General features: G+C 40.8%; 1 protein-coding gene across 1 annotated transcript; it reads right to left on the minus strand.

Annotated features, from left to right (window-relative positions):
* Positions 1-4,766: 4,766 nt before the first annotated feature.
* LOC101787901 (zinc finger protein 415-like) lies at positions 4,767-14,517 on the minus strand. The gene is given in 5 exon segments (XM_063252276.1): positions 4,767-7,777; positions 7,779-8,466; positions 9,406-9,534; positions 10,115-10,241; positions 12,908-14,517. Coding segments are annotated over 3 exon segments (1,368 nt in total). The 5' UTR covers positions 9,473-9,534; positions 10,115-10,241; positions 12,908-14,517; the 3' UTR covers positions 4,767-7,164.
* Positions 14,518-15,080: the final 563 nt, after the last annotated feature.

A 15,080-nucleotide genomic window follows, 5' to 3' on the forward strand; every position in this document is an offset into this window, starting at 1 on the left:
TCTTCTTTTTCTAGCTGTTTGAGGTGTAGCATCAAGTTATTTATTTGTATTCGTTCTGTTTTCCTGATGTGGGAACTCAGTGCAATAAATTTTCCTCTCAGAACGGCTTTCATTGCATCCCACAGATTCCGGTAAGTTGTATCTGCATTTTCATTTTCTTTTAGGTATTGTTTAATTTCTTCTTTAATTTCTTCTGTGACCCACTGATTACTCAAGAGTGTGTTATTTAGTTTCCATGTGTTTGCGGAATTTTTGCAGTATCCTTTGTCATTAATTTCTAATTTCAGAGCGCTATGATCCGATAATATGCAAGGGATGATTTCAACTCTTTTGCATTTGCTTAAATATGTTCTGTGAGCTAATATATGGTCTATTTTAGAAAATGATCCATGTACTGCTGAGAAGAATGTGTATTCTGATGTTGTTGGGTGGAACATTCTGTATATGTCTATCAAACCCATTTGTTCACAGGTGTGATTCAGTTCTGTTATTTCTTTGCTCATTTTCTGTCTGGTTGATCTGTCCCTTGGTGTCAGTGGTGTATTAAGGTCTCCTGTTACAATTGTGTTACTGATAATTTGAGTTTTCATTTCTGTTAATAATTGTTTTATATAACTGGGTGCTCTGGAGTTTGGTGCGTATATATTTAAGATAGTTATCTCTTCCTCTTGGAGTTTTCCCCTTACGAGTGTGTAGTGACCTTCTTTGTCCTTTATGGTCATTGTTGGTTTAAAGTTCACGTTGTCTGCAAACAGAATGGCTACTCCTGCCTTTTTTTGGATTCCTGCTGCATGAAGAATTGTTTTCCATCCTTTGACTTTCAGTCTGTGAGTATCTTTCTGGGTTAGATGGGTTTCCTGTAAACAGCATATGGTTGGATTTTGTTTCTTGATCCATTCTGCTAGTCTGTTTCTTTTGATTGGTGCATTGAGACCATTTACATTAATGGTTATTACTGTTAAATGCTGGTTAATTGTAGGAATGTTATCTCTCTGCTGTTGCATCTTTATCTTTCGGTTCTGTTTAATTATTTGCTTTGCTTAGTGGTTTTTTCCTTTGTGTATCTAAACTGTCTTTCAATATTTTTTGCAGGGTTGGTTTGGTGTTCATGAAGTTCTTCAGCTGTTCTTTGTCATGGAAGTATCGTATTGCACCATCTATTTTGAATGATAGTTTTGCAGGATATATCAGTCTTGGTTGGAAATCATTTTGCTTTAGGATCTGGAATACTTCACTCCATGCTCTTCTTGACTTTATCGTTTGTGCTGAGAAGTCTGCTGTGATTCTGATAGGTTTTCCTTTATAAGTGATTTGTCTTTTCTCTCTGACAGCTTTTAATAATCTATTCTTGTGTTGGATTTCTGGGATGGTGATTATTATATGTCTGGGTGTAGTTTTATTTTGGTTATGACTGTTTGGAGTTCTATATGCTTCACTGATCCTGATGTCAGTTTCTGATCTCATGCTTGGGAAATTTTCAGCTATTACTTCTCTAAATATCCTCCTGACATCCTTCATGTTTTCTCCCTCTCTTTCATTAATCCCTATCATTCTTATGTTATTCTTCTTTGCATCGTCTTGCAGTTGTTGAATTGTTGTTTCCTGGTTCCTTGTTATTTTCAAAAGATCTTTCCTTTCCTTTTCACTAACTGCAATCCTGTCTTCAAGGTCTGAAATTCTATCTTCACTTTCATTAAGGCGGTTTTTACAACTTTCAGTGGAGTTTTTTATTTCCTGTATATCTCTGTGCATCTGCATTATGTATTCTGTTTGTTTCTTATATTGCTCGTCTAGGGATTCTATCTTTTTGTTTAGTTCCTCCAATTTTTTTATCTGTGTTTTCTTTAGATATATTTAGAATCTCTTTCATTTCTTTTATCATTTCTTCTTTTATCTGGGAAATTATTTCGAGTTTGAATTTCTTTAAAGCTTCCTGGAGTTGCTTGTCAATTTCAGTGGCTATTGTGTCCGATATATGAGGTGGATGGGATATATTTTCTTCTATATACATCACTCCTAGGGTTTCTTGAGATGGGCTGGAGGTTTGAGGTTGTAATTTGGTCTTTCGTTTTGTCATTTTCCTATATTTCTGTGTTTCAAGTGTTATTTGAAAGCTTCCTCAGGATCTGTTGAAAATCCCCTTCTATGTTTGGAGCTACTGAGACTCTGGCGCCGCGCTACCCCAAGCCATTAGGCCTACAGAACCAGTGGCCCTCCTCTGCCTGCTCAGAACTCCGCAGTTACAGACAAGCTGGGCCTCAGGGACACTGTGCGCCCACCTGCCCCTTGGAAACTCCACAGTTCTTCAATCGCAGCCGGGTTAGGGTACTCACCACAGGCCGCAGTGCTTCAGGAACCTGTGGACCCTCCCTGGTTGCAGAGATATCCACAGTCCTCCAGACACATGGAGAGGCTGATGCAGGCACCCCAGATCTGCCCAGCTCCTCCTCTGCAGACCAATGGCCAGGCGCGGCAGCTAAACAGGCTGGGCTAGGCTGGTAGTGTGGGCCAGCCCACCTATGGGGAGCTCAGCAGGTCTCCAAGTGAAGCCGGGAATGGGGAGGCTGATGTGGAAGCCTCAAACCCACCTCTCCCCTTCACTGCACCTGGAAGCCTGAGGGAACTCCAGCAGTCTGGGCGCAGATATCCAGAGTCCTCCAGACACGCAGAGAGGCCAGTGAGGGCACCCCAGATCTGCCCAGCTCCTCCTCTGCAGACCTATGGCCAAAATATGCTTGTTAATGTGAATTTACATATGTATGTGCTATTTTAGATTAAACTTTTGACACTTCCTTAATTTTCATGATTAACACTAACTTTTCATTAATCCTTGGGATTCAACAACTATTACCACTGAAAAATGGGTGACCATTATTTTCCCTGCATTACTTCTATCAATAATCATATTCTAGTAATCTATTCTATCATAAATAGCTGTCTTAATGTCCTGCATAGGCATAGCTATTACATTCAACTGGTAGAAAAATCCTTTTGTATGACACACGGTGGCCCTATCTGACATTGTTGATGGTCTAGAGGTCTACATCAATTTCTGCTAACTCATAATAGTAAGATGCAATACAGGAATTTAAAATTTACTATCCTTATTCTTCCACCATAAGAATATGAATGTGTTATGTCCTTGTTATTTTTCATATGAATTCTACAATCTGTAGTCAGTTGTGAGAATTGGTTTAAAATTTTACCGTTAGCTACACTACGTTACTGTCCATGTTAAGCGTGTTTATGGGTTGCCTTGTATAAATTCTCTCATAACAAAGGGATTGGTTTTTTTTGTTTTATTTTGGTACTAGTGATCGAACTCAGCACAGTACCTGTGCTAGCCAGGCAGGTACTTATGCCTCTGAGCTAAATCCCCAGTCTGGATGTTTGTTTAGAAAAGCTTTTCCAATTTTATTGCAGTTGATAGTTTGATCTCTAGGATGACTCTCTTCATGCTATGGTGTTATCAGCTGAATACACTAATGTGTGAATAACTTTTGTGAGATCTTTCTCAGATCTACACTCTGATGTCTAGTATAGTGTGAGAGCTATGTAAAGTCTCTGTCACATACACTTACATGGTTTCTCTTTAAGACTCCATGATGTCACATTGCATGTTATTCATGGTAAAGGTTTTGTCATTGCATTCACAAGGTTTACTTCCAGTACAAATTCTTTGAAATTCCTCAAATTTAGATCTTGAGATAAAAATTTTTTGCCATACACAATACAGTTACTGATTTTTCCCCAGGATGTATATTCTTATACCAAACGAGTAGTGAGCACAATGTTAAAACTTTGGGATATTAGTTGCCATTTGGACCTGGTGAACTTTGAGTTTAGGGCCATACTTAAAGAGTTCTGCTATGTTCAGTGCATTTGTAACATTCTCTCCAGTATAGATTATCTGATTAGTGAGTTGTGGGGCCTGAGTAAAGGCTTTATCAAGCTCACTGCATCTGTAAGGTTTCTCCTCAGAATGAATTCTTTGGTGAACCCTGCAGTTAAACCACCTAAACATCTTGCTATGTTCAACACATTTACGTGACTTCTCCCCAATATGAATTTTCTCATAAGTTTATGGTGTGATCCTGTTCAAAGCCTTACTACATTCACTGCATTTGTAAGCTTTCTCCACTATGAAACAGCTGTTTAGTTATACATTAATGCACATTAAAGGCTTTACCACACTGATTACATTTCTAAGGCTTCTCTCCAGTATGAATTCTATGATTCAGAAGGTGTGAACTGTGACTGAAAACCTTGCTACACGCATTGCACTGGTTTTTCTCCAGTACATTATGTTATGTATTGAGATGGGAGCCCTGGTTAAAGGTCTTGTCACACTCATCACATCCTTAAAGTTTCTTGCCACAAGAAATTCTTTGAGCACTGTCAGACCACTATCTATAGGACTTGCCACATTCTATGCATCTATAAGGCTTCATTTCAGAGTGTACTTTTTCATGATGTCTAAGGTGGAGCAGCTTCATAAAAGTCTTGCTACACTCCCTACACTTGGAAGGTTTTTCTTCACTATGAATTACCTGATGGTAAGTTAGGCTAGAATGTACACAGAAGGCTTTCCCACACTCTTTACATGCTTGCCTGTCTTGGAGACAACTGAGTGTGGACTGAAACCTCCAAAAACTGTAAGAAATAAACCTTTCCTTTCCCAACTTTGGGCTTCAGGTATTTTGTCTCAGCGACGAGTGCAAAGTGACTAAGACAGAAATTTGGTATCGAGGAGTGGGGTCGTTTGCTGTGACTATACCTGGCCATGTTTTTTCAAGAGGCTTTGGAAATGACTTATGGGCGGAGTTTGGAAAGGTTTGGACATGTCACCTGGATGCATAGAGTTGGAGCAGCTTAGGCTGTTCTGTAGAGGAGATTCTGGTCAGAGCTCAAGAGACCAGAAAGCTGATAGAAAGCCTGATGGTAAAGACCAGGCTTGGGAGGTTTCTCCTGGAAAGGACTGCATTGGTTGTTGGACTCCACATGATGTGTGTTATGGCTTGGCAGAAAGTTTTTCTGCATTTTGCTCCTGCCCAGAGACTTTGCCTGAGACTGACACAAAGGGCAATGAACTGATTAATCTTGAAAAAGAAATTAAAAAGCAATCGAACATTGAGGCTGTGGCATGGCTATTGTTGGAGGCTTTTAGCCAGCTTTATGTTTCAAATCAGGAGCAAAGAGCCCAGCAAGATAATTTCCAATACTGTGAGTTTGGCCCGAAGGAAGATTCCAGGAAGGGTGTGGATTGTAAAGACAGAGTTGAGATTTTGATTCCTGAGGAGAAACAGAGAGATAAGAAAGATGGCCCCGGGGCATCCCAGGAAGCAGGTCCTCACCCTGTGCAGCCTCACAGCAAAGATGAAGATTGCCATGCTCCAGAATGGCGACAGAGGCCACGTGAGTTTCCAGAATGGTGACAGAGGCCACGTGAGGTTCCAGAATGGCGGCAACACAGAGAAGCTTTTCATCACAATCAGGTAGACAGAGCCCTGCGATCCAGGCAACTGACCCCTACAGCCAAGAGAGAGAAAAGCCTGGCTACTGCTTCAGCTAACAGCAAACCTTGGCGGCATCCACAAGGTGCTAATTTTAGGTGCAAGGAAAATGCATGAATTCTGAGGGTAAGACGGCTTCCACCTCTATTGCAAAGGGCCTGGGAGGTCAAGCAGTGTGCCCCTGAGAGGGCAATTTGTGAAGATGTAAAGCTGAAGCCGAAGGTGCAGTGGGGACCCCAGAAGTTTGGAAAAGCCAGGAATGTGGATGATCCAAGGGAAGCTGCAAAAAGCGAGCAGAGAAGATTTAAGAGAAAAGCTGCAGGAGTTGAAATCACCAGAGGTGCCCTGGGGGTGGAATCACCCAAGGCTTTTGGAACTTGCAACCAGAGCTGCTTCAGATGCTGAGCTTGGAACTCTAGGACTTAATGTTCGTCCTGCTGGATGTTGGACTTGCTTTGATTCCAATGCTTTGTATTCCCGTTTGTAACTTTTGGAATGGTAATATTTATCTTGTGCCTTTGCATTTCAGAAATGTTTAACCTTGTTTCTTTTGTACAGGGGCTTACAGTTAAGAGTTTGCCATAGGTCTTGGAGGAGACTTGGGACTTGGACTTTTCAGCAATGTTGAAGCTGTTAGGACTTTGGCAACTCTTGGAGGTGGACTAAATGTCTTTTGTATAAAGGATGTACATGAGTCCTGGGGGCCAGGGGTGGAATGTCATGGTTTATGTTTGTGTCCCCCACAAACATGAGTTTGCATTGTTCATTTGTGATGGTTCATTGTATAGTGCTTGGATTGATGGTGTCAGTGCTCCACCCATATAGGGGTGGAGCCAGGATGTGATGTAATGGCAGGAAGAAGGTGTATTTTTCTCTTTGCTGATTTGAGTTTGCTGCTGGTGGCCACCATAAACTGCAGCCCAGCCATGCCTGCCTGTCTTGGAGACAACTGAGTGTGGACTGAAACCTCCAAAAACTGTAAGAAATAAACCTTTCCTTTCCCAACTTTGGGCTTCAGGTATTTTGTCTCAGCGACGAGTAAAAAGTAACTAAGACATAAAGTTTCTCCCCAGTATGAATTCTCTGGTGACTTGAAAGATGGGAATTCTGACTAAAGACTGTCACACAGTTCACATTTATATGGTTTCTTTCCAGTATGGATTATCTGATGTTTACTGAATTGAGAACCCTGAGTAAAGAATTTGCCACACTCATTGCATTTGTATGGTTTCTCTCCAGCATGAATCCTTAAGTGAATCCTGATGTCAGTCCACTGCCTAAAGGCTTTTGCACACTCTTTACATTTGTAAGGTTTCTCCCCAGTATGAATTTTCTGGTGACTTGAAAGATGGGAATTCTGACTGAAAAACTCGTCACAAAGATCACATTTATATGGTTTCTCTCCAGTGTGGATTAATTTGTGTTTACTGAGGTGTGAACCCTGAGTAAAGGCTTTGAAAAGCATGAATTCTTAAGTGAATCCTAACTTCAGACCAATGCCTAAAGGCTTTGCCACATTCATTACATTTGTAAGGTTTCTCTCCAGTGTGAATTCTATGATGGCTTGAAAGATGGCAATTTGGACTAAAGACTTTATCACACAGATCACATTTATACGGTTTCTTTCCAATATGGATTATCTGGTGTTTACTCAGATGGGAAACTTAAGAAGAGGCTTTGCCACACTCATTGCATTTGTATGGTTTCTCTCCAGCATGAATTCTTTGTTGAATCCTAATGTCAGACCACTGCCTAAAGGCTTTCCCACATTCATTACATTTGATGGCTTTTCTCCAGAATGAATATTCACATGACCCTTAAGATTTGAACGATTGATAAAAGCCTTTTTACACTCATTACATTTGTAAGGATTCTCCCCAGCGTGAATTATCAGATGGTTAGTCAGGCTTGAACGTACAAAAAATGCTTTACCACGCTCGTAATATTTATGTGGTTTCTCTCCAAAATGAATACTTTGATGGTCCACTAAACTTGAATTTTGGATAAACATTTTACCACATTTATTACATTTGTGTGGTTTCTCTCCAGTATGAGTTCTGTGATGCTTCAGGAGTTGTAACTTTTGGGAAAATGCCTTGCCACATTCACATTTGTAAGGTTTCTCTCCATTATGGATCATTTGATGGTTAATTAGGCTTGCACGCACCTTAAAAGCTTTGCCACATTCATTACATTTATAAGGCTTCTCTCCAGTATGAACTCTCTGATGATTTTCAAGATGTGAATGTTGACTGAATGTTGAGACACTGATTACATTTATATGGTCTCTCTCCAATGTAGATTCTATAATGACTTGCTAGGTTTGACTTCTGACTGAACATTTTGCCACATATATCCCATTTATATGGCTTCTCTCCAGTATGGATCATCAGATGTCTGTTAAGATGGGAGCCCTGATTAAAGGCCTTGCCACACTCACTACATTTGTAAGGTTTCTCTCTGTGTACTTTCCAGTCTTGTGAGTGTAATAAACATTGGAGGGGATTATTCTCATGTATCTCTGCAATGTTACAGTTGACTCTGGGAAGAACTGGTGGAAGTGGTAAAAATGAAGAACCAGCATTGCTAGATTTCTCAAATTGACTACATTTATAAATTTTACTTTTACTCTGAAATCCCTGAATCTCAGTTAGATGTGTCCAACAGCTTAATTGAAACTGATTTTCAACAGACTTCTTTTCTGTAGGCTTTCTATACTGATCTCCTTTGCCAGTGAACTCATTTCTTTGCATTACAGGTGCTCCTTTATAATTTCTTTCATTGTTTCTCCCTTGACAGTCAACATTATGCATCTTTTCCCAGATTACCCTAAAGTAGAAGTCTTGGATGTGGTGAAATTCATGTCTTTCCAATGTCATATTTTGAGATATTTCTCTGATGTTCTTCTTCTCTGTAGGTGGTAATTCCTGGATCACACATGTAGAAGATGTATCTACAAGGTACAAAGAATACAGGCAATTAGTGGTTTCTTTTTTTCTTTCTTTTTTTTTTGAGATATTGGGGGTTGAACCCAGGGGCTCATGCATGCTAGGAAAGCACTCTACTATAGAACTATATCCCTAGCCCTTAATTAGCATATATCCTATAATTAGTATACATGCTGCTCTTGGTCCCCAAAATTTATACCATTCTCACACATCAAATATATTTGTTTCATCCCAATGATCTCAAAAAGCATAGTTTTTCCAGCAAAACTCTAAAACTAAAGTTCAAAGACTCATTCTATTCAGGCAGGGATGAGGCTGAAAGTACCATTTATCCAAAGCAAAATTTCTCTCTAAGCAAGAAACTTTGAAACAAGTCATATGGTTCCAAAATATAGTATACTGTCACCTAATAATGAGGATACATTGTGAGATGCACTGCTAGATGATCTGATTACTGTGCAAACATTACAGAGTGCACCTGAAGAATGTATAGTAACTTGATAGGGCTTTCTGCTCATCTGAGCTATGTGGTATATACTGTTAGGTCTAGGCAACAGGACTATGGAGGTTTCAGCTCTGATGCACATGGACAAAGAACCAAGCACTGGGTAAAATGAAGAACAGGAATGTCTAAAACAAAAGAGTTCCCTTCTTGTGTAGCATAGTCAAGAAACCAGAGATCACAGAAGCTGGTGTTAGTGTTGCTCATCATGACAGAGACTTTGCCTTAATCTCTTGAGCTACAGCAACATTGGATGACCAAAGGATAAACGTTTGTACAGCTGAAGAATGCAGTGATAATGAGAAGAAGGAAATTTTCTCTTTTTTTAAAGAACTCCAAGGAAATTAACTTTGGTTTCACAAAAAAGATTCTTCAATTTGGGAAGAGTTTCCCAAACATTGTTTAACGGTACAGCTTCCTGGTTGTCTATCCAAGCGCTTACCTGTGCTCATAGCTTTGACACATTTCCATCTACTTGGGGTTTGTGCTATTTTTAATTCATTCTTCATAGTCTAGGGCTCTTTCCCATGCTCCAACATAGAGATAACACTCAGGTTAGGAAGACAGATTCCTGCTCATAAAAGAAAAAAAATACAATGTCCTATGGCTTTTCCAGAATATAATTCTACTTCTTTGTTTAGGCAAGGACATGGATATTACAGATGACACTAAAGAAATATTTCACAAATTCAACTACTGACTTCCTTGTTCTGATTGCTTAGCGTATACTGTAATATGCATCTGCTTCTCTCCCAAGATCTACTGAATCAAAGGAGAGATATAAAATAATAATAATAAAAAAACTAGACATTGTAAAAGTTTGCGATAAGCCAGCACTGAGCATTCGAGAAACTGAAGCAGGAGGATCATGAGTTTGAAGGCACCCTGGGCTACATAGTGAGTTCAAGGCCACCTTGAGCTACGCAGTGACACTCTATCTTAAAAAAAAAAAAAAAACACAAAGAAAGAAAATAAAAAAAGAACCTAAAAACTGAAAGAAAAAAAAATGGTATGCTGTAGGCTATATGCATACTTCCTCTCCAGATTCACAAATGACATATCAAGCAGTTCAGAGCCTCCGTAGAGACACATCAGGGAAATACCGAGAGTCATAGGATAAATCCTGACTTCTGGAAGGAAGTCATCCTCACCCAGTGAGACCAGATTCTTAGAGTTCTCTAGTATCACCTCCTTGTACAGAGCCCTCTGAGTAAGATCCAAGGATTCCCATTCCTCTTGGGAGAATTCTACAGCTACATCCTTGAAGGTCACTAGCACCTGAAAAAAAAATCATACTGCAACAAGAGCAGACAGGAAGAATTATCATCTCCAAATGAAATGCCTACAAGACAGTGGTCCAAAGATTTAATTGTTTTAATTGAGATTCATGTAAAGGTAACTTTAAGCAAATTATTTGTTGCTAATCTTATACTTTTCTACAAGAGGCTATAGTATCCTCTAAATCAGTGACTTCAAATATTTGTAGAAAATACAAGGAACTTATACAGGAAAAATTAACACATGGTTATCTTTACCGTGTTAGATATGTTCCACACACTAAGTAATAGTATCTACAGCTACAGCACATGTGCTGAATTCAGAGATGACAGTGTATAAGGGCTTTAAAGAAAAAGGTCAGAATCTAAAAAAATATGATGGTGACACCAACAGCAATAACTGAAGTGTTTGAATACTTCCTATATACTAGGAATTATTCCAAATGCTTCACATATACTAATTCATATAACAACGTAATAGCCAATAAGGCAAAGAAATGTTGCTATCTTACTAGGAGATAACTGTGTCACAGACACAAACTCATCTCAGCTCAAACAGATAAGAAATAGCAGTAAACACCTGAACTCAGGTGGCTGGGCTTTAAAATGAAACAAATAGAGAGTTATATGACACACACAGCCATCAAAAGTACTTTGATAGCTCCCAGGAGACCTGAAACAAGTTCAAACCTAGTGACATGGAGTCACATATGTAATATGTTAGTATTCTTACTATTATTTAATTTACCCATGTGATAGGGCAAGGAAATTTTTAAGATGGTAGAAAATATGTTAGATGTTATTTCAACAGTTTAAAAAAGCCTAGCTGGGTATGCTGGTATGTGCCTGTAATCTCACCTAATGTTTTATCTGAAGAATGTAGAAAAAGAAAAACTAAACACACTGTTAGCAGGAGAGAACAAAGATTAGAGCAGAGGCAAGGGAAGTAGAAAACTGAAAAATAATAGAAAAATCTAAGTAACAAGAGTTGGGTTTTGGAAAAAATCAATATAACTTATAAACCCTTAACTGGACTACTTAAGAAAAAGGCCCAATTCAAATTTGACAGGAAAGAAGGGACATTATAATTGATGTTCCAGAAATAATAAGACTCCCATAAACAACTGTAAGCCAGTAAATTAGAGAACCTAGAAGAAATGAGTATATTCTTAGAAACATAAAACCTATCTGCACCTATACATAAAGAAAAAAATTACATAAAACTGGTCCATAAGGATTGTTCCAAGACTCTTAGAGTTGCCTGAAGCTGTAGTAATATCAAATTTTATATAGTTTCTTAGGACCACACCCACCAGAGCCTCCTCACATGATCAATGTCACTGGATCACCCTATGTGGAGCTGACAGGGCTTAGGGAGGACAAGTGAGCAAAAGCAAATGTGTGAGGCAGGAGACTCCAGGGTCAGAGGGGACTGGGTGCTGCCATACCCAACACATCAGAAAGGAGAGAAAGATCAACCAACAACAAGGTCTACTTTACTGGAGCGAAAGCCATTACTGACTCCTTTTCCTTCACTTCTGGTCAACTTCCTCAGACAATGTAAGTTTTTAGCAGTCAATCTGGAATCGTTAAAATAAGTTACTTAGTGCTTTATAATTCCCCCACATACCCTCTTCTAGAGCTACAATATAGGAAAGACATGCAGAATGGTGATCCTCCACTGCCCATGCACCAAGAACAACTCTTCAGAGACTGAATTTCCAGCACTCATTTCCTTCTAAAGAAACCCATGAATATACTGCAGCACTAGGAATCTGAGCTGAACTCAGCCTTCAAGTCACAGACTCAGCCCTGAGTAAATACAGAACATAGCTCCCCTCAACCACCTATGGATCACAGATTGATCTCAGCCCTCAGAAATGGAGGACACACAGCCTGGGTACCCAATGGTGAGTGCAGTTTAGAATCAAGTGAGGCAGCAAATGGTATTAAGGGTGGGCTCTAACCCTGCTTTATGAATGACAATCTCTAGTAAGTAAGCAGATAAGATGCATGCACAAAATGCTTCAGATCTTTAATGAGAAGCTAAGTTTAGCACTATGAGGGCATGAAATTTAAAAATACATACATACACATTATCATATTCAAAATGTTCAGGACCAAAAGTTTTCAGATTGTGTACATTTTCCAGATTTCACAATTTGGAAAACTATATAATGAGATATCTTGGGGGTAGGACCCAAGGCTAAACATATTTCAAATAAGTCTTATAAAAACAGCCTGAAGGTAATTTCATCCATTTTTGTTCACATGTGCTTTACCTGTAGCCCATCATATGAGGTGAAGAGCTGGAGACCAAATTACTAATTTATCATGCCTTTGTGATCAAAACTTCATACAAACCTCTATCTATAGAGCTCGAAGTCCTTCCTGGGTAATGAGCACCTTCAACTGCTAGGAGGGTAGTGCATTAAACCTAGGTGAACAGATGCTCCACCTCTAAGAACCATCCCTGTCCTCACCCTATGTATCTCATATCTAGCCATTTATCTGAATCATTTATCAGAGCCTTAATAATACAATAAACTGGTAAATTCCAGCATTCCATTTGTGTGAAATGTCCTTACAAATTAATCAAATCTGAGCAGGGAGTTACAGGCAATAGATCAGAAACACAGACAGCAACCTATTATCTGTGATTGATACCTGCTGGGTGCAGCTGTCTTGCAGGAGGCAGTCCTTAACCCGTGGGACCTGGCTTTAACTCCACGTACACACATGAACTGAATTACAGGAGCCCAAGTGGTGTTCGCTGGAGAAGTGCTCAGTGTCTACGGGGAAAAGCCCATACATTTGGCATCATAAGTTTTCGAAGTTGTACTGAAAATGTAACAGAAGAAAACTTTTTTTCGCTCCCTACCTAGAGCAGGAGCCAGACCATAAAAAGAGGAAGGCCCAGGATAAAACAGAGAGCAGGTTATGGACCAAAGTGGGTTTGAGAAGGTGGCCTACATACTACCAGGAATGCAGTTTGTCAAATCTCAGATCTCTGTGGAGAGGTGATAGTAGTACCAAGACTTAAGAAAGGGAGAGCACTTGCCACTCACAGCTGAGGTGTCAGAGTTCTAGGCAGTGAGACAGCAGAAATGAAAGCCTGAGTCAGGAACAAACTTGGTCCTGAGGAAAAGCAGAGAGGCCCATATAACTGGAGCAGAGTGCTGTGAGAACATTGAAAGAGATGTGAACAGAGCCCGGGGAAGCAACACAGGTAGGATCGAGGTTTCCAACATTATTTTCCAAAACGTGTAAAGAATTTTGGGAACTACATATTCCTTCACCGTTAAAAACAAACATTTATTTATTCATTTATTTTTAACTTACAATGACTGGGAGTGTGGCTCACTGGGAGATCACTTACATGACAACCAGCATGGTAATTTAAACAAAAAAAATTAAAACCCTTACAAATAACAAAATGTATTTTAAGGACACGCTGAAATGGTCACCTTAATCCGAGGGTGTCACTCTTGGCTGCGATGTGGAGGGCTATAGCGGGGATATGTGTAGGCAAACTCAGAAAGCCACTTTTGGAACTGGGTGGGGCACCACACACCCAACCTCCCATCACTTTGAGAGGCTGAGGCAAGAGGATCACAAGTTCCAGCCTAGTCTGAGCAACTTGGCAATACTGTACAATATTTTTTCGTGATCTCACAGAAAATCAAATCAAATCACTTTTGGACACTCGAAAATGGAGATGCTGGTTACACTTCCCAGCACAGAAGTCCAGGAGAAAACTGGACAGAGGCTCCTGGAGTGCAAGGGAGAGGACTGGACGCAGTGGGGAACCAAGCAATGTAGAGCCAAGAGATCTGCCAGGAGACCAGCACATCACCCACCGGGGAGAACTAGGAACTCAAGAAGCCTAACCCTGAACCCTGCCCACAGGACAGGTCCAAGTCACCTCCCCTGGCCCGGCAGGGAGACTTCCAGGGGAGGCCTGGGCGGCGACGCGACACCAGGAGGGGAGGCACGGGAGAGGTCGTGTCCCCCCGAGGTGTGGACTGCGTTGGCCTCGAAGAGGGCAGCGGGCAAGGCGGGAGCGGAGGAAGGGGTCCGCTGTCGGGGAGGGAAGTGCAGGACCGGCCTCCAGCGCCCCGGGTGGAGGATGCGTGGCGGGCACCTAAAGATCCCAAGGGACCCAGACTGAGAAGGTAGAAACAGTAGGAGACCGCGAAGCGCAAACCCAAACCAGTCAGAAAGAAACTATCCGCGCTGCGGCCTTCACTCTGCAGGAACCACGTTTGGTGTGCAGGAAACTGCGCACGCGCAGCCAAAAATACCCACCTGCACCGCGCCTCTGGAAAAGGGAGTGGGCGGGGGATGATTGCGCAACCGATGAGAGGCGGGGCGTGGAGGGAAGAGGTCTGTGCCCATTGCGCAAAACAATGGGGCGGGGCTAAAGGGGCCGCAAAAAATCAGGGGCGGGGCGAGGGGAAGGCCTAAAAAGGCAGAAAATGGGCGGGGTGTGATAGGCAGTAGGCGGGGGAGTGGGTGGAGTCACAGGTAATGGCTGGGAACTGGGCTTCAAAAAGTTGTCTTAAGCTGCTTTAGCAGCTCAAATGCTGTGTCCTATTTTGGGGCTTTTCCTGGTTACTGTTGATTTTCTAGTTATTTGGTGGCACTGGAGATTGAACTTTACCCAGGGGTAGGCAAGCTCCTACTATTGAATTACATTCCCAGTCCTGTTGTTTTTTTAATCATTGAGCCACTCTGTCTTCAGATTTGCAATTTAATCCGTTTACCTAGATATTGATAGGCACTGCTGTAACCATTACCATTTCGGTGACTACTTACTTTATAGAAACATGTACGCCTG

Source organism: Cavia porcellus, unplaced genomic scaffold (assembly GCF_034190915.1).
Source record: "Cavia porcellus strain 051 isolate PalLab524CR breed Dunkin Hartley unplaced genomic scaffold, mCavPor4.1 scaffold_7, whole genome shotgun sequence".
In the NCBI taxonomy this organism is placed as follows: Eukaryota; Metazoa; Chordata; class Mammalia; order Rodentia; family Caviidae; genus Cavia; species Cavia porcellus.